At 33.0% G+C, this 20,470-nt stretch overlaps 1 protein-coding gene across 11 annotated transcripts in view; it reads right to left on the reverse strand.

The window, feature by feature from the left end:
- Positions 1–3,395: 3,395 nt before the first annotated feature.
- Positions 3,396–20,470, reverse strand: part of LOC145252653 (suppressor of tumorigenicity 7 protein homolog) — a 292,187-nt gene continuing 275,112 nt past the window's right edge. For 5 of the 11 annotated variants that reach the window (XM_080112408.1, XM_080112410.1, XM_080112414.1 and 2 more), the window contains exons 12-15: positions 11,719–11,869; positions 10,385–10,477; positions 8,779–8,918; positions 3,396–4,072 (exon numbers count right to left, since the gene is read on the reverse strand). In XM_080112408.1, the coding sequence (XP_079968534.1) occupies positions 3,977–4,072; positions 8,779–8,918; positions 10,385–10,477; positions 11,719–11,869 (480 nt within the window). In that variant the 3' untranslated portion in view covers positions 3,396–3,976. Of the gene's footprint in view, positions 4,073–8,778; positions 8,919–10,384; positions 10,487–11,718; positions 11,870–20,470 lie in introns of all 11 variants that reach the window. The other 6 variants (XM_080112409.1, XM_080112406.1, XM_080112413.1 and 3 more) reach the window with 2 other exon arrangements.

The raw sequence follows: 20,470 nt of genomic DNA on the forward strand, positions 1-20,470 counted from the left end.
ACAGCAACATTTTTTAAACATGTTTTTCTTTTTTTGCTTCTGGCACAACTGAATGAACCAAAAAGCAGACCAAGTATTTGCAAATGTCATCATCAAATGATGTCTGATACAGTTTAGGGGTTCTTTTTTTGTCTGGGTTTATTTGGTTTAAATTATTTGTCAACATCAAAATGATATGGATTTTTTTTTTGTGGCCAAATAAACATTTTTGCACAAGTCCAAGAATTTCACTGTCTTTTTTTTCTTTCTAATCAATACTTTTATAGTCAGTGTTTTAACATTTCCTAAATGCATTAAAATATAAAGAGGAAGGAAAGAAAGAAAGATAATGCGTGTGTTTGTTTTACTTAAAGTACTTAATCAGAAGATCAAGATATTCAAACACAGCTTAGTTAAGTCTTTATATAAAGCATAAGTAATTTTGAAGTTGTCTAAAATCAACATGCAGTAAGCACATCAAGATAGGAAAGAAACTGCTGAAGATAATTTTCATCTCGTACTTCACATATGCATATCTAAGGTGTATAAATTTTTAACTCAATGTAAATGAAAGGCCTTAAAAAATGAAAACAATTTGCAAAAAAAAAAAAAAAATTACCATTAAACACCGAACATGCTGCTGAAAAACTGTGTCAAGATATATAAATGACACTGGTTTACAAAAAAAAAAAAAAAAATCGATGTAAGCATAAAAATAGGTGTTCTCATTTAATTTTGAGGAAAGACTAATTTCAGATATTATTTTTATTCGGAATTGATGAGGTATGGAACAAACTGCTTGTATCAATTGTTGGCCGTTGAGAGACTGCATCATTTAAAACCGTGAGGTTCCTTAAATTAGCCAAAATTACACTTAGTGTCCCTCCCTCCATACACTGATGCATATATCATGATGCATAAATTGTCCATTTTCCTGACAATTGCACATTATCCGATGCGCACTTTATATGCACTTTAAATGAGTTGTAGTGCACCTGAGCACTGACCAATTCATTGTTATAATAAAACAGGAAAATGTGAACGAAAAAAAATCTACATATAAAAGGGTTTTGAAGTGAAGTGAACATCGTGGTTAATTCTTCCTTTACTTCTACTGCTCAAATGCAGATGGAAGATAAGGCTTGTGATGTACTCTTTCTCATCTAAAATTCCTTTGCACTCACACGTTCTTGCTGTAGGTGTATCTGGTGTGACCCATTCTAGATTATGGCATCCAGGCTTTATGCCCCTATATTTCATTCGGAATATATAGCACTTGGATCGAGTTCAGAGGCTGATAATGCAGATAGTTCATGACTCATAAAGTGCTTCTGCTTCTGGCACAGTTGAATGAACATGATAAGTTCATCCTTATTTTTAACATCAAATGCAACAATTAGATGTCATATGATACCAGTTCTGCAGAGAAGGCTTTGTGGAAATTCACAGAAATTGTACCTAAGAGGATTTTGGGTGAATCATATGAAAGTTTCTTTTTCAATTTGCGTTGCTGAGCCATGGAACAAGCTGCCAGAAATCATGGTCAACCTGTAGACATCCAAGCAGTTTGATGAGATACTGAATGTATCATGGCCACTAACCTTTGGGTGATAACCCTTGCAGATAATCCCCTCTCCTTCTGTTTATATGGTTCTAGCTCCATGTTAATCAGTTTATATGGTTCTTGCCCCATATTAATTTTTTGCCAATATATTAAATTTAATTGATCAAATCATAAACACCTATTTATATGATTACCTCCAAGCAATGTTTATCTTTTGTTTTGTTTTTTATTGTAAACCAGTACAATTAAAGCTTTTTTATCTTTAACAACTTTCAATGTGAAAACAAAATATATTGGAATGATTTATAAGCACTTAGATATGTATTTTACATTATTTTGACTGATCCTTACTGCTACGAAAACAAAACCTATGAGAATGTGCATCTTTATAAGTGTACACCATTTATTTAACAACATAACTTGCAGTGGTGGGATTCAGACAGTTTACAAGAATTGAAGCACAAAATTTACATAATCAACAAAATGAACATACACGCAAAGCAATTATAAACATTATTAAGTGTTATTTGAATTAGAAGAGTTTTACCTACAGATGAGTTTTTAAAAATTTTGTCCTATTTTAGAAATTTAAATATTTTTGTCAAATATTGAGCATTTTATTCTAAAAATAATACACAAAAGAACCTTAAATATTCAATATATACTAGCTGTATCTACTTGGCATTGCTCGGGATACAACAAAATTTAAAATTTTTATTCAGACATATATTTCTTCACTTACAAAACCAGAATGAAAAAAAAAAAAGAAAAGAAAGGGAGACAATATTTTATATGCTATTAAATATACAAGTTATTTCTCTTGTTAATTTTGCTTTTTAAGTCATAATTGAAAAAATATTTCCATATTACAAGTTGTCCTGCTGATACTACATAATTGTCATAGTTAGCTAAATATTCTTTAGATAAATAAAACAAAGTAGTCTTTTTTTAAATTGTGCAATTTAATTCTTTGGTAAACAATAATTGTCTTCTTACCATAAAAATAATTGTCATGTAAATATTCTTCAAGTCAATAAAGAAATGTTATTTTTTTTTTAAATGTACTTATTAAAAATTATACTGCTTTAATCAACAAGGGTGACAATTTAATTTTGAATCTATTTATTCATAAAAGGAGTAAAGTCTGAATCCTTTAAAGACATTAGATTATTATCACTAATTACCATCATTTTTAAATGTGTGTGAAAGGTATGTATGAACTTGAAGTGGCTTAGTATAGTTGTATTAATTACTATATCTGAAAAGGAGGAAAGTTCAATATCAATAATTAACTGATTTGAATTTATATATATATATATTATATATATATATATATATATATACAGCAAAGATGTGTGTGTGTTCTCGCATTAAAAAAAACTGGATCTCCAAACCGATGTTATATTTCTAATCCGAAAGTTGCTGTGGATATTTTAGTCGTGTTTCTAAATGACTAAATTTTTTTCTATTTTCTATTACAATAATTTATGATAAAGGATTATTTTGTTTAACATATTAGCTTTTACAGCTATTTAATTCTGGAAACAATTTTTCTAAGAAAATGTTTTTCTTGTAAACAAGTTAGAATAACAATAGTAGTGTTACTTAAATCATAAATACGGAAAATAAGCAGATTCGTACCTTTCTCATGTTTTTTAGAAGATACAGTCAACATATTTGATACCCATGTAAACATTGCCTAAAGCTGATGTAATGAATAAAAAAACATTTTAAAGCTTATTTTTTTAAATTATAAGACATGAAAAGCATTTTGTTAATTTTACTAAACCTTTAATTACCTTACATTAACTTTAAAATTTCAACTATATATTTTTAGGAAAGTTTTTAGTGGTTTTGTTTTCTTTGATAATTTTAACCTTTACAAAGTACAATAGAAATTATTTGTAAAAGTAACTGAATCCCACCACCAACAATTTGAAATAACCGTTTTTCCATTATTATTAATATTATTATTATTTTGTGTGTGTGTGTGTATGTGGTCGGATTTTCCATAAAGTGTGCATGAGAGAGAGAGAGAAGGAGGTGAAAGAAAATATGCTGCTGTTGTTGTTGTTTGTAACATTGCCCCCCCCCCTCCTCAAATGTCTGCAAAATAATCTAAGTAATGCTTGTTCAGTGGACACTGGTGCTATTGACAGTAGAAGCAAAAATAAGAGTGGACTCAAGGCAAACTGCTTCCTGTGGCCAAAAGGGTTACTCATATGACTGGAGAAGAACGAAGAAAGGAGAAATGCGGCCACACATGGATGGAGTAGTAGTTGTTTGAGGAGAAGAAGGAGGAAAAATCTGTCATCACAGTTGTGTGGTAGTTGATGCTGTAACAACAATGCAGGGGTGAAGGTGGAGACTGCTGTTGTTACTTTGCGTGGGTGGATTCAGTTGTTGGTGTAGAAAGGGGTGTGCTGCCTTCTTTTATATCCGCGACAATTGGTGTAGCAAATTGGAAGGAAGAATGGCTTCAAGATTCTCGATTATGTAACTGACAGGCAGGTACAGCCAACCCAATACCTGAAAAGAAACAGAAATAAAACATTAACAGAAATTCAATATTTTTAACAAAATATTAAAATAGAAAATATAATAAGTTAAATTTTATAATACATACTTTAAGAATAGACAGTTTAAATAAATAGAAATGTAAAAACATAACTGTCTATTCTTAAAGTATGTATTATAAAATTTAACTTATATTTTCTATTTTAATATTTTGTTAAATAAATAGAAATGTAAAAAAAATAAGTTAGGTGTGTGTATGTGTATAGGATTCAATCTTTAATTATTAACCAATCATTATGAATTTAGGAACGCAGCTGCTACCTGTAAACGTGCCTCATGTAAACTACATTTATGTTTCATTTAGTTTTATTCAAAGAGGAGAAAAAAGAAAAGGAAGTCTTTGGTAAAATTCGGATACCTCAAATTTTTGCGAAATTTTAACATCTTACAATAGACATAATACAAATTTCAAAATCTTTTATTTCTTTAAAGTATTTTAGAGGGATTTTTGGGTTGGAGTTGTCGTATCCCCACATTTTGTTGTGGGCATTATTGCTATTGTCTGGAGATTTGTAGTGGTAGTACGACATATAGTATTTGGTTTTTGATTATGGAGTTGCTGCCATTAAGTCAGTTGTCTCTTATTAATTTGCTTGTTTGGTTGTAAGTATTGGATCCTTTGAAAGTAATGTTATCTGTTTCATTAAGTAGACTTTCTTGTAAGTATATTATGTTAGGGTTGTAGTTTTACATCATGCATTTTATTTCTTTTTTCCAGTGTTCACATATTTTACAGTAGAGAGGGTTATCCCATTGATAATTTGTTTATTTGATCTTATGACATTCTTATTAAGCGTGGTTTGCTTCTTTTAATTCACATTTGGTGCATGTGGACTGACCTCTGCAAATGTGTCCGAGATGTATATTTCTACAGATTCTATATTATATCCAATTTGTTTTGGTTTTTTTTGAGGGATTCGGGGAGGGGGGGGTGAATGAGTATGTATGTATGTGTTTGTGAGTATCTTTTTATTTTTCCTTATAAAAATCTTTTCATTGTTGATAACTCCTTGATTGTTTAATTCATTCTGAATATCTTCCGGGTCAAAAATGCTAATTCTCTACTTTTGATGACACCCTCTGATTGATTTGGTTTCTTATGTGGACTAGTTTTGATATTTAGGTTCTGAAAAGTTATCATTTTTTTCTATTTTCTCACTTTTAATCTATTTCAATTTCTATTAGTAAATTTCCAGCTTTAGGCTTTTGTTTTTTAAAACTGTTTTTGATTTAATTTTATTTGATAGCATTTTTTCAATAAGGAGGATAGTTTCAATATAGGAGTTTCTTCCAGTGATTTTATTATGTAGAATCTGGAGAATTCTATGTTTTCCTCAGTTCCTAAATCGGATAGAGCTCATTTGTTTTTTTTTTATTTTGCTTTATCATGGAGTTTATTTCGGTTTTTCATTGCTTGTGCTCCCAACCCACTTCAGAGCTCAATATTGAGACCTGTCAAGGGGGAAACCCAATTGCCTTGACAGGTTAGGATTAAATAAGCAGTATCTGTGATCAAATGAGAAACCCTGAGCATGTGTGACTAGATTAGTTCACAACCTAAAGCTTAAGTAAATCAATGATTAGTTTACAGTCATGTTTGGATTTGAATTCTACACTTGATGATTGACCAAGAACCTTCTATCTTCTACTCGTAGTTAGTGTTTTGTAAATTTTTCCATTACATTTTACAGGGAAATTACTATCTTACATTTTCTTTTATTGTTTTTTTTTTTTTTTTTTTTTTGTCTTTTAATAGTAGTCAATAGTGCTTGACCTGACCACCCGATTGATCGGATTGGGTCTAGTCTGGGTAAGGGCCAAATTAGTGCATTGGAAGGTGAAGGTGCTTAATCCTTGACCTCCAAGTCTCTCTAACCACCAAGATTCTGTCTCAAGGCATCATGGGTCCAGTTTCCCCATGAATTTTGTTAAGGACTCTTTCTCTGGAGGCAGTAATTGGATCACCTAATTGCCCATACTTCTCAATCCATTGTTGGTAGTCTATGTGGCAACAATACATAATTTTGACGAACCATGTAGTGCTATTGATGTAAGCATGAGTTATGGTGATACTTTTCTGGTCTGATACAGAAATTGGTTTTACTGTAACACCTTGCCTGGTCTTAAAGTCACCACTTTTAGTAGAAACCATACCATCATCATTAAAGACTTTCCCACAACTTCAGAGTATCCTCAGCACATCTGTTGATTGGGAATCCATCAGAAATAAATTCAGGATTTATCCATCTGCTTGCCAATACAAAAAATACAATCTGCACCACCTAGTTCTGATACATTCTACTTAAGCGTTAAATCTTTCATGGTGTCATGAATTCTTATCTTTATATTATATGCCCTATTGCCAACGTGTGCACACAGATCACAAAAACACTTCTTTTCTTTGTCGTTATAACATCTTCACTCTCAACACCAACAACAGTAACACCAAACAACTTTACTTCTGTAGCAGCATGTTCGAGCACAGCTGAATTGCCTTTTTTGTGCAGATTCTTTAAATGAGTGAATTGCATCCATGAGTATTTGGAGAATTCCAACTAGTCAGCAGAATCTTGGATTACATTGAATTCTTTTCCACATTTACTGATACAAGCATCATAGTCAGGGGATTTGCTTAGTGGAAACTGCGACCTGTAATAAACGATTACTTGGAAGATTTGTTTTTGTGTAATGGACAATTTGCTGATTTCCTTCTTATGTAAATATATATCTGAAATGTAAATAGTGATGTTATAAAACAATTACTGCAACAAAAACCACTGAAAAAAGTTTAAATAATATAAAAGAAAAGTTTAAACAAAAGAAAACCAAGGAAATCCCAAACACAGGGAACTTTTCAATTTTTGGAAAATAAGCTCTTTTTTTTAAATTTTTTTTATTTAACTTCAGTAAGTTTTAAAATATCAAGGGGCTCCCTCCTGGAGCTAACATTTGATTCTGTTAGGATTTAAATTTATATCCGAGGGCTCTTTTAAGAATAGATGCTGTTCCCTTTATGGCTGCTATTTGTATTTCGTTACAGCTTGGTTTTCGAGGGATTGCTTCTAAGTATTTCTGAAGGTTCTTTTTTATTAAACCAGTTGCTCCTATCACAACCGATGTATGCTATAGTTTATGAACAGTAACAAGTAAACTAACATAGCATGCATTCAATATCCATTTGCAACAAATATTTTCTATTTGAAGACACATAATTGCGAAAAGAATTGGGGAAATTTTTTTAGGTACTTGTGCAGTTTAATCAAGACATAAAAAAATGAAAATATCGAAAAAAAGGTTATATTGTACATATTCGTTTTGGACTGAAGTTCTCTGAAAAGAAATTTCACTTAATTTCATCAAATAGTTTTTATTTTACAGCGAAAAAACAATTTGTTATGATACCGAACAAAAGGTTCGATTTTTAGGAAGAAAAGCTAGTAAAAAAGATGGAGAAGGAGTATCGGCGCTTTAACTGGAGTTATTTCTCTGTGGCATGTTAAACAAATTTCATAATGGCCGACTTCAACGCGCTCTCATAAAACGTGTTTTTCTGATGTAAAATAAAAACTACTTGATCAAATTAAATGAATTTTTTTTCCGGAGATCTTCAGTCCAAAACAGATAGGTACAATATAATCTTTTTTCGATATTTTCATTTTTGAATGTCTTGATTAAACAGTGCAAGTACCATTTTTTAATATTCCTAAAATTTTTCTTGTGACCATAGAATATTTCAAGGTAAATTATTTTGCAAACGGCTAAATCTCATTGCATCACATAGCCCATAAACGAAGGATTTCAAAAAGTATGTACTTTAATTTGTGAACTTTAGCCCTTTTGAAGATATTTTGCAATTTATGCAAAAATAAAATCACCTGATTTGGGTAAAAAATGTACAATTTTGGCATGTTTTTTACAAAGAAGAATGAAAATTATATCCAATTTTTCTGGAAATGTTCATTTATTATCAATTTTATGAGTTGATAAGTTAATTCTCAACATTAACAAACCTAAAAAACCAAGTAAGGAGTGTTTTTAAGAATTTTCTTCTCTTTTGAAAGGTTTTCTGAGGTTGGTACGATTTTACTTATAAAAAACTGAGTCTGATCAAGTTTACTGATTCCTGCAACTTCAAAATCTTATAAAATCGCTAAAAATGATGCAATTTACATTATTTTTTTTGTTTTGTCAGAAATTTATTTTGTTTAATTTTTTATTTATTAATTTAGAAAGTTAAAAGAAAACATCAATTTTTTACCTATTTCCACCACTGGGCCCATTGTGCAAAATGGCCTTAGGCAGAAGAGACAACCAGTGAATGATGCATGAAATGAAGTTATGGTTTCAAATATATTGTTCAAAGTAGATAGCACGATTGATATAGAATACATAAAGACTGGATTGGTATAAAAGATTTTAGCCAAACTGTAGAGAAAACTAAAGTCATGTTTCACCTCCCTTTTTGAAATAAAAATAAATATAAAACATCTCCCTGATTTTTGAAGAGGCAAAAAAAGAATTTAAAAGTAAAACATTTTTTTTTTACATAAAAAGGAACAGTATTATCTGATCTAATGATGGGAATTACATTGATCAAACAATACAATAAAAAAAAAGTCACGAACGAAACCAAATTCATCACTGCTGCTGTTACTTACCGTTTTGGCCACGGTCCCCATGGGTTCTGGGTATTGATGTGTAAGGAGTGCCAGAAGAGCTGTGAATGAACACAGACCAGCAGTGAAGAGGATGAAGAAAGGAAGTTCTTTCTTGGGGTAGACAGACACTTCATGAAACGCTGGAGGAAGAAATGTAATATAAATGATTAAGGCTTTCAGCTTTACAATATACGTACTCACAATGGATTAGTTCATCATTAACAGTTAAATGTATTTTATTTGTTGCGCAGCTTTTAGAAATTTACTTTCAAATTAACTTAGCTCTGTCCAGGTCCTTATTAATTCCTCTTTTTCTTAAGTTCATTCTAATCACTTTCTCCATTTTTTCTGTCTCTTGTCAACTGATCATGCTACCTCCATCACTCTACTTCTAAGAATTCTCATCCATTTTTTCAATGTGACCATACTATTGAAGTCTCCTGCTCAGGTTTAATCTTTCTGATGCAATCAGATTTAAGTTTGTCTAAGAGCTATCATATCATTTCTCATCATGCAACACATATCCTCTACCCTCATCAATCAGGTTTCATTTCATACATCAAACTGCACACATCTGCTTGTGAGACTTCCCAGTTTAATATCCATTTTACATGCTGGCATGTGATGAATGACATTTGGAAAATTATTTTCAAATTTTGGTCAATCTTTGAAAATCATTTTCAAAATTGAAGCAAGATTTTTATAGGCTAGATGCCTTTTGTGATGCCAACCCTGTACAATGAGTAGAACTAATCTTTTTATTTAGACAACATTTCTAGGTATCAAGGCTGAAAAGTGTTTCACCTAAAATGTTATTCTAATATTTATAACATTGTGTATATAATTAAAAACTCAAACATTTTGTGATGAGAACAGAGCTAATAAACATTTAAAACAAGATTAGTATTTGTCTTCCTTGCATAAAATGGAGAATTCCTTTTTTTCTGAAGAGAAAAATGAGATTTAGATTTTTCTTTGAAGATTCTAAATATTTCATCAAAAGTATTTTTTCATCTTCAAACACACCATTAATAAATATGCAACTGAAATTATTTATGTTTTTTTTTCTTTCAAAATACTGATGCTTATACAGTTTGATCCCCTTCACTTCAAAATATAACTCATGAAATCATTAATAAAATTTACATTCCTTTCTACAATACAATCATATATTTGGTACAAATTAACAACAGGCCGACTTGTCCACCAATTTTAAATCCTGAATGTTCAACAGTCTTTGTTTTCTTGCTGTTCAATATTTCCCAAATATGCACTTCTGCTTTGTAAGGATACCTGTATACGATGTACAAAATTGACAACAACTCTTCCTTTTTAGATATTTTTGAAGCCAGAAATAAAAATCTGAGATGGTACAGTCTGGTAAGTGTGAAGTCAGGATCCAACTTTATACTGATAAGACGATCACTAAAACCATTCCAACAAGTGATTTAAAGTGTAGAAAGTATCTTGTTGAAAGCACTGTTCATACCCCACAACATTTTTTCGTCTGCCTTAAATAGTCTTAATGGCGACTAGGTAATGATCAAAAAGCATTCATAATTCCATTTAAAATCCAATTAAAAAAACAAAACAGAGTCATACTTACAAGGGAGTAATTCCCTGTCAACGCTTTCTGTACAAGTGGGATATGGATGGAATAAATGTCCCTTTTCCAAAGGGTAAGGGATCATTCGGAATGCTGCAACAACAAGAAAGAAAACAAACAAAAAATAAAGCAGGAGTCAAAAACATGCATTACATCTTTCAAACTTTTTTAATTAAAGTAAAATGCATAATTTATATTTATTCAAGGTTATTGTTGCACATTCTGCTGGTATAGTTTTGTGGTTAGACATGTGCAGGGGGGCAAGTTTATATTCAATATCTAAGTTAATTTAGCAGTTGTAAAAATGTGTGTAGTTATTTTTACACAAAAGTATAAAGATAAATGCAGAGAAATATTGCAGAATAGCAAATTTTTATTTTATTTTATTATCAACCAAAAATAATACAACCGGATTAGAATCTTTAGTATGTTACCATCAGAAATATATTTGACAAAAAATCATAAAAAGAAGGTTCAATTGATAATTTGCATATTTTCATTTAGTTTAGTTTAACAAAGATAGTATCCACTTGTAAAAACCATCTAGGTATGTATTTTAAGTTTTTCTTGACCATTCTAGAGAAGTTGGAGACATGTTCCCTCCCCATAGGTTAAAGCAAGAAGAAAATGCAAAAGGAAAGGAGGGGGGGGGTCTTTCTCCTTCATTTTCTTGTTAATCTCTATTTTGATTCAAGACCTGAAAGATAGATTTAAATATATCTAAGTTCACTGATAAGAAGCAAGTTTTGATTAAAAGAAAGTTTCTTACAACTGAAAATAAAAAAAATGGTTACAAGAAAGGCCTAGCTTTATTATAAGAAAAGCAAAAACATTAATTAAATTAATTAAAAGTCATTAATATGAAAAAGAAAGAAAATAAAAAATCAGAGTGAGAGAAAGCAAAGGTTACTTATCGTTTTTAGGGTAGAGAGAATTTGTCCATGTTTGTCAGCAAATTATACTGGCCAACAATTTAAAAGACGGGTTTAAGTCGAAGTATGAGTGAAATGAACTCTTGGATCTATTGTAATCATTTATGCAGTAACTCTGTTGGGAAATTTTACAGCTATGGATGAAAACTTGCATTTACAGCTATGGATGAAAATTTTATAGCTATGAATGAAAACTTCCATTTATAATTATATATACAAACCATCTTCAATAGGTATTGCATTTTGATATTAAATAATGCAAAAAGGATTGAGGTTCTATAAAGCAGGCTAACCAAATGCTCAAAATAGTCAACTAAATAAATAAATTTTATAAAATTCTATAAACAATAAAAATTTAAATTCCATACAAAGGCAGGAAAATGTGCAGGGTGAAAAACTTACTGCCTTCCCAGGTACAATGAAGCAAGTTGAGGGCTCCTTCCACCCGTTTCCAATGATGTAAATGAAAGAAAGAATAAGCTATGGCCTCGCTGTCACCTCTTTTGAGAAGATGTTCTGGAGGAAGGATTAAACTTTTCATTTCAAGCAAATACTGCAAATGAAAAAAATAAAAGTAGGTGAGTAAACCATTTTTAAGTGTTAAAATCGATTTAACTTTTATATTTACTGATAAAAGAAAAAGAGAACAGTTTTATGTTTAGCAAAACACAAATTAATAACTTTGGTATATTTGTTAAATATTAAGGGTACATCAGCTTCTACTTACTTTGGTATTTAAATTTGCAGGACAAATCTTAGTATGTAAATAGAAAGTAAAGGTTAGATGGAGTAGGAGGAGATCAAATAACTGACTTTTGAAAATAGTAGTTAGAGGAAATGATGTCATGCAAGATGGCATAGGCACGAAAGAGGGTTTAAGTTGGAAGCTGATGCAATCAGATACAAACAGAAATGACTTAAGAATCAATGATAAGAAAGAAGTAAGAAGCAAAATATTTTAATTAATTATTCTTTAAAAGATTAAAAGATGAAAACGCTGAGTTTTTTGTGTTGCCTTAGTCTCATATAGAGGCAGGCAACACTATAATAGAATCATAAATTTATAGAATATAAATAAATTTATAGAAAAAATATACTTGTTATTGAAATAAGTATTATAGCAAGCCCCACTCATCCCCATAGTTCATTATAGATTGTGCAGCTGCTATTGCACAAAGATAGCATGGATTCTGCTGGTTCGTACATGATAAGTCAAATAAACGTAGACAAAAATTCATAGATGCTAGAAATCATTGTAAGAGAGAAATAGCTACAGCCAAAAGAAAGCATGCTGAAATAATCAGGGAACGCATAGAATCGCAAAAGATAGGAACTCGTGATTTCTAGAAAAATCTATAATAGTGTAGTGAATAAAGGGAAATCAGTAATTCCTCCACTATCCAACAACCAGATGGTCGCATGCACATCAACCAAGAAGGCAGAATTGCTTGCCTAGTGATTCACCTCCAACTCCACTTTAGAGCTAACAAACAACTCCCTCCCAAATTTCCCTATGCGGATGAAAGTCATATTAGATAATGTGAAAATCATCTCTTCTCATGTCCGCAGTATTATAAAAAACAGACTTCTCCAAGGCATGTGGGCCTGATCTTATCCCTGTTATACTAATTAAGAAATGTTCAGCTGAGTTAATCCCCGTACTTTCCAAGCTCTACAATAAATGCCTTGCTGAATCTTGATTCATTAATAGCTAAAAGATGGCCTCTATGGTACCAATGTACATGAATTCTGGTGAAAGGACTGACCCGATCAGTCTCCTCCCTCTCTTTGCTAAAATCTTTGAGACCTTAATTAATCAAGCACTAGTGCACGATCTCACAAAAGCAAATCTCTGACAAACAGTATGGATTTAGGCAATGTCGTTCTACTGCAGATATTTTAACAGTCATCTCTGAACGAATATACCATGCACTGGATAAGACAGGTGAAGCCAGGGCTGTAACCCTTTATATATCCAAGGTCTTTGACAAAATCAGCCATGAAAGGCTGCTAATGGAAATTAAATTGTATGGTATAACTGGATAAATACTGAATATAATTAGATCCTTCTTAAATAATAGGACCATCCAGATTGTCATTGATGGACATACATCCAAACAGCATAACGTTTATGTGGGAGTGCCTCAGGGGTCGATCCTCTGATCACTATCATTCCTGATATATATTTGCTGATGATAAACACTCTATAACATGCATGAGGGAAGAACAGATGTACTTAAATCGAAGACAATGGCAGAATCGTTAGAAAATGACCTCCAGACCATAGTGGAATAATGGGGTTGCAAATGGATGGTAACATTTAATGCTAGTAAGGCTAAGCTGCTCTCCTTTAACAATTACAAGACGCCTCTCTAATCATCGATATCCATGACAAATAACACCCTACCTGAAAATTCTTCCTTCAAACTCCAAACAGGAAATATGAACCGGAACAAATGCATTGAAGGCATTGCAAAGGCTGCTGTAAAGAAGGTGGTTTGGTTTGGTTTTGTTTTAGTTTAACGGCATATCAACCCCTTTCAGGTTATTCAATGCCAAACTCAGGATTAAAAAAATGCCAAACTCAGGATTAAAAAATGCCAAACTCAGGATTAAAAAATGCCAAACTCAGGATTAAAAAAAAAAAAAATTATGTATTCAAAGAACTTTATGACGTCGAGTATCAATCAATTCTGTATAGTTCAATAGTTTTGTTTGTTTTAATATCTAACGATCTTTTTTTTTTTTTAAGTTTTATATATCCTCATATATTCATTCATAAGGTTTAGTTGGGTTGATTCAGAGAATGATTTATATTTTTGTAAAGATTCTTGTTACTCTTAAAAAGGATAATATTTCCTCTAGACAGTTGTTTTCGAAAAGTTTCTTCATGCTGTTGTGTTTGAGGTATTGTTTTCTATCTTTATCTAGAGCTCTACATTCCACAAAAAGATGTTTAATGGTGCAAGTTTTCTGGCAGAACGGGCATTGTGGTTGTTGTTCTTGTTTTAGAATGAAGGAGTGTGTGAGTTTTGTATGGCCAATATGTATTCTAGTTATAACGACTTGTTCTTTTCTGGATTTGGGGGGAGTTTGTCTCCATTTTTCCAGTATGGGTTTGATTTGGTATAATTTGTTATTTGTGTTGTTATTCCATTGTCGTTGCCATTTTGCATGAATTAATTGATTAATTTTGGGTTTGAAGTCAGTATATAGTATGTTTATTGTATCTGGTTTTAAGTTTAGAGCTGATTTGGCCGCTAAGTCGGCTCTTTCATTTCCTCTTATCCCAATGTGACTTGGGATCCAACATATAAATATTTCTTTGTGTTTGGATAATGAATCAATTCTATTTGTTAGTTTGATGATTAGTGGGTTTTCAAGTTTTTTGTTATTCAGAGATGTCAAAACGGAAAGTGAATCTGAAAAAATTAGGAATTTCCTATGTTCATCTTTTTCTATAATGCTGAGTGCGAGGTCGATGGCGCATATTTCGGCAGTAAAAATAGAGCTTTCTGTTGGAAGAGCTTTTTTAAGAGTTTTTTCATTCGACACTGCAGCACATGCCACTCTATTATGGTCTTTAGAGCCATCGGTGAAAATAGGTAGATGGTCTGGATATTTTAGGAGAATATCATAGGCTTTTTCGTGGTAGATATTAGGGTGGGATTTCGCTTTTGGGAGTTCATTCAAGTTTAAGATTACTTTTGGTTTTTTAAGTATCCAAGGTGGGGTTTTAGGTAGTATATGTTCTTGGATATTTTCTACAGTCATTTCTGATTCCTGCAGTATTGCTTTCATTCTAAGACTAAAGGGCTTTATGGCCTTTCTTTTTGCTTCAAATGCCTCTTTATATCTCGGATTGAATGTAGCTTCATATGCTGGATTATTTCGTTGTGCTTTTAATTTAGTGTAATATTGTGCACTCAGTTTTTGACTCCTTATATTTATAGGGATTTCGTTGGCCTCTGCATGGAGGCTTTCAACTGGGGATGTTCTAAAAGCACCGAGAGCTAACCTCAGTCCTCCATGGCAGATTGGATCTAAAATCTTTAGGTAGGACTTTCTGGCTGATTGGTATATAAAACTACCATAGTCGAGTTTTGATCTTATCAAAGTCCTATATAATTTCATTAGTGTTTCTTGATCGGCTCCCCATTCTGTATGGGCTATTACCCGTAGTAGTTGCAGTCTTTTGTTGCAACTATTTCTTAGATTCTTCAGGTGGGGGATGAATGACAGTTTTTTGTCAAATATAAGGCCCAGGAATTTGTGTTCTTCTACGGTGGGGATTATTGTTCTTCCAAGCTTCAATGTAGGATCATTATGAAGTTTTCTCATGTGGCAGAAATGAACGCATTTGGTTTTTGATTGGGAAAATTTATATCCATTTTCCATTGCCCATTTGTCTAATTTATTTAAGCAGTGTTGGAGTTTGTGTTCGATGGTGCATATATACTTTGATCTGCAGAACACCAGTAGGTCATCTACATATAAAGATCCCTCAACACCAGGGTCCAAACATTTCACTATGCTGTTCATTTTAATATTGAACAGTGTCACAGATAAAATGCTACCTTGAGGTACTCCTTCCTCTTGATTTGTGGTGTCTGAGTAAGTAGTTCCAATGCGGACTCTAAACTTTCGGTCAGATAAAAATCCTTTTATAAATTGTGGGAGTCTGCCTTTTAGTTCAAATTCGTGCAAGTCTCTCATAATTCCATATTTCCACGTAGTGTCGTAGGCCTTCTCAAGATCAAAAAATACTGCTGATAGGTGCTCATTTCTAATAAAGGCTTCCCTTATGGCTGTTTCCAATCTAACCAAGTGATCTGTTGTGCTTCTCTTATTATGGAATCCACATTGTAGGTTGGAGATAAGGTTGTTGGTTTCTAGGTACCAAACCAATCTATCATTTATCATTCTCTCCATTATTTTGCACAAGCAGCTAGTCAGTGAGATTGGTCTGTAGTTTTGTGGATTCGAATGGTCTTTTCCTGGTTTTGGTATTGCTATTATTGTGGTTTGCCTCCACGAGTCAGGAAATTCACCTTCTGTCCATAATTTGTTGTAAATTTTTAGTAGCAACTTCAATGATTCCAAAGGGAGTTGTCGCAGGAATTCGTAATGGATTTCATCAGGTCCTACGGCTGTGTTGTGGGATCTTTTAATAGAATCTTCTAATTCAATTAATGTAAGTAGTTTATTATAATCTTCTAGGTTTTTTGATTTAAAGTTTAGTTTGTATTGTTCGATATTTTGTTTAATTGTTATAAATTTAAAGTTATGGTTTTGGTTAGATGAGTTTTGAGAAAAAGTTTCGGCTAGTAGGTCTGCTATATTCTTTTCATCGGTTACTCTGGTGTTGTTTTTAAGCAGGTGTCTAATTGGTGTTGATTGATGTTTACCTGAAATTTTTCTAATCATCTCCCATACTACTCTCGGTTCTGTAGAGGAATTTAGTTTATTGACATACTTTTCCCAACTCTCTTTTTTAGCTGCTTTTATTACCCTATGAGCTTTAGCTCTATTTAATTTGTATTCTATCAAATTTGAAGTTGTGGGTTGTTTCTGAAATTTCTTCAGTGCAATTTTTCGCAATTTGATGGATTCCCGACATTTATTGTCAAACCAGGGTCTGTTGTACCAATTAGATGCTGAAGTTTTAGGGATGCATTCATTTGCAATTTCTACTAGTGTTTCTGTAAAAAATTCTACAGTGTTATTTGTCTCTGAATCATTCAACTTATGTCGACATTTTTCTTTGTATAATTGCCAGTTGGCCTTATTTAGCTTCCATCTGGGAAGTTTTTCGCTGTTGAATTCTGGAATTTCTATCACTAATGGAAAATGGTCACTGCAGCAAGTGTCATCATATACTTTCCAGGTTAAGTCCATATATAGTGATGGATCACACAAGCTAAGGTCAATGGCTGAATGGTTTCCACCAGTTGGGTTGATGCGTGTAGGTGCTCCATCGTTGAGGAAGCATATATCGTTTTCATTGATAAATTCTTCCAACGTTTTGCCCTTTTTATTGGTGTCTTTACATCCCCATAGTATGTTATGACTATTGAAATCTCCTAATAGAGCGAAAGGTTTGGGTAATTGATCAATCAATTTTTTAATCTCGTTTTTATCTATGTCATCGTTTGGAGGTATATATAGTGAACATACTGTCATTGGTTTATGTAGTGTGGCATTAATAGCAATTGCTTGGATATTGGTTGTTATGTTTATTTTGCTATGGGGTATATCGTTTCTGATTAGAATTGTTACTCCCCCGGAGGCCCTGCCCCCAAAGTTATGAGTGAAATTAAAAATTTCATATTGCTTAATATTAATTTTGTCTCCTGGTTTCAGAAAAGTTTCTTGAAGACACACCACTGCAGGGCGCTCCTGCGCTAGTAGCAGAAGCAGTTCATTCATGTTTGTTTTTAAACCGCGACAGTTCCACTGGATTATTTTTTGTTTTTTGTTAGTCATTGGTATCAGATCTTCGGTCTTCTATGTCCATTTCTTCAAATCTGTTTTGTGTAGGGATTCTTGGTCTGGAACTTGAGCGTGATCTGTCTAGTTTTGTTTTAGTTTCTTTTTTGAGTGGAGGTTTATTTCTTTTCTCTTCATGGGCATATTTTGGTGTCTGTTTTTTCCCCTCTGTAAGTGGAGATGTTTCTATGGGTGTTGTATTTTGGGGTTTTATGGGTTTATTTGATTTAGTTTTAGCTTGAGAGGTTTGTTCAGTTATAGGAACTTTTTTTTCATTGTTGAATTGTTTTATAATTTTTTTAAATTCTTCCATAAGTTCCTTCATTTCATTAAGTAATTTAATAATGTCCTCGGATTTAATGTTGAGTGAATTTATTTTTGTTTGTTTATTTGGTTCGGTAGTTTGCTGTATGTTTTTTTTTTGTTATTTCAGAATATTTTGCATTTTCTGATAGTTTGCGAGCTTCTTGGAAGGTAATATTTTTTGTATATTTTATTTTGTTGATTTCTTTTTCACTCTTCCATTTGTCGCATTCTTTTGAATTGGCGCTATGGCCTTTTTGACAATTGATGCATTTTGGCTCTTTTTTACAATCTGTATGAGGTTCATTATCTCCGCACCTTATACATATTGGAGGGCGGGTACACCGGTCTCAATGGTGTCCGTATCTCTGGCAATTGTAACACCTGAGTGGGTTTGGTATGTAGTGTTCAACGTTTACCATTTCATACCCTATTTTAATTTTGTTTGGAATTTGGTGAGTATTGAATGTTAAAATGTAAGTATTTGTTTTTATTATTTCGCCAAGTTTATTAATTTGGACTCTTTTAACGTCAGTGACGTTTTGTTTTTGTAGGTTAGTCTGAATTTCTTCCAAGGGGCACAGTGATAATTCAGTACTCCTGATTACGCCTTTGCTAATGTTCAGAGATTTGTGAGGGTAAATTTTAACATTTTGATTGTTAAAACGTTTCCATTTGGAAATTTCAACAGCATATTTTTGGTTTTCTACTTCGAGAAGTAATGTACCATTATTTTGTTTTTTAACCATTTTAGGTTTGATGCTAGATAGAATCTTTTCAATTTTGAATGGGGATATTTTGGTTATTGGTTCCCCTTCAGTTGCTTCTATAACTATGAAGCGGGGAACATTCTGTTTTTTTTTATGAAGCTCTGTTTCAGTGTCAGAACTACTGGCATCAGATACTTCGGTGTGGTTTTTTTTTTTGAGGCTTTCTGGATTCCATTAATATATTTGGTTTGTTTCATTTTTCATGCTACCCACCCACCTCGGAGTCCTATATGGGAAGTGTTGGGGGGGGGATACCCATTCGCCCCAACCCAACAGGGATACAGGAAAAGTATACTCTTCTTGCTGGTGGATTCAAGCACCTGTGGTTCTTCAATTTCTTTCTGAAGGCCTCGTTTTCAGTAAGAATTTCAGTTTTTCAGTCGTCATTATTCAGCAAGTTGATTGGCCCTCCAGCCACCGCTTACTAAATCAGTTTATTGTATAGTGTGGGAAGTGCAAGCATATTTTCTTGTTATGTCTGTCTGATTTAGGGCTAGGCGTGACCAACCGATTGATTGGATCGGGCCTATCCAACCGCCCGTCTTAGCTTAAGTAAGGGCCAAAGAGGTGTGTTGCATCTCGTGTCCTTAAAATATCCTGGACATGATCTACTCAACCACCAGGATTCCGTTCGTAAGCCTTACGGGATGCCACCCACGGTCAACAGGTGGCCCCATTGAGGGACTTATACCCTCTGCAGGGGGGCAGTCGGCATATTCTAATGCCCCACCGACAGAGTCAACTGGGAAGTAGGGAAGGAAAAAGAAAGGAGGGAAGGAGGGTTGTTGTTTTTGTTTTTGTTTTTCGTAGAACATAATTAGGTTTTACAAAAGAGAATAGAAAACAAAAACAAATCAATGTAGGTGCATTTCGTCTCAGGAAGCCAATAGACAGCCTGATCTGGTAGCACCAGTAAAGAAGGTGGGTTCCCTCTATCAAGCTAGAAGATTACTCACACTTGAGAGTATCCTGTACCTCTACAAGGACACCATTTGCCAATGCATGGAATATTATCGTCACATCTGGGCTGATATATCTACCACTAGCCTCTCCCTCTTGGATAGGGTACAAAAAAGTTTTCAATCTAATAGGTCCCACTTTGTCAGCTAAACTCCAACACCTGTCCCATCGCTGCAATGTTGCATTTCTCAGCATCTTTTACAAATATTTTAATAGAATGTGCTCTGATGAACTTGTTGCACTGGTGCCTTCTCGACATACATATTCTCAACAAACCTACTTCGCAACAAAATCTCACCCCTTCACTGTTGAGTTCCCTAAATGCCAGAACGCTTTCTACTCTAATAGTTTCTTCCCTCAAACAGCTAGACTTTGGCATTCCATTCCTGCTTCCCTGACTGTACTGATATGCAGAAGTTTAAATGTAATGTAAACCAACATCTTGTTAATCTTTCCTAGGCATGGTTCCAAATAGTAGCCCCTTAAGTCCAAGTAGCAATATGCCTTGTTAGGGGTGAATGTGAGTAAAAAAAGTGTTGAAAAATGATGTTAAACCAAATATATTAGTCATGATGAGTATTGAAGTATTTTCATGGCAGTACAATTATGAAGAAGTACCCAAAATAAAAAAG

The sequence above is a fragment of the Euprymna scolopes genome, chromosome 29 (assembly GCF_053919585.1).
Source record: "Euprymna scolopes isolate OS-2025 chromosome 29, ASM5391958v1, whole genome shotgun sequence".
Classification (NCBI taxonomy): Eukaryota; Metazoa; Mollusca; class Cephalopoda; order Sepiida; family Sepiolidae; genus Euprymna; species Euprymna scolopes.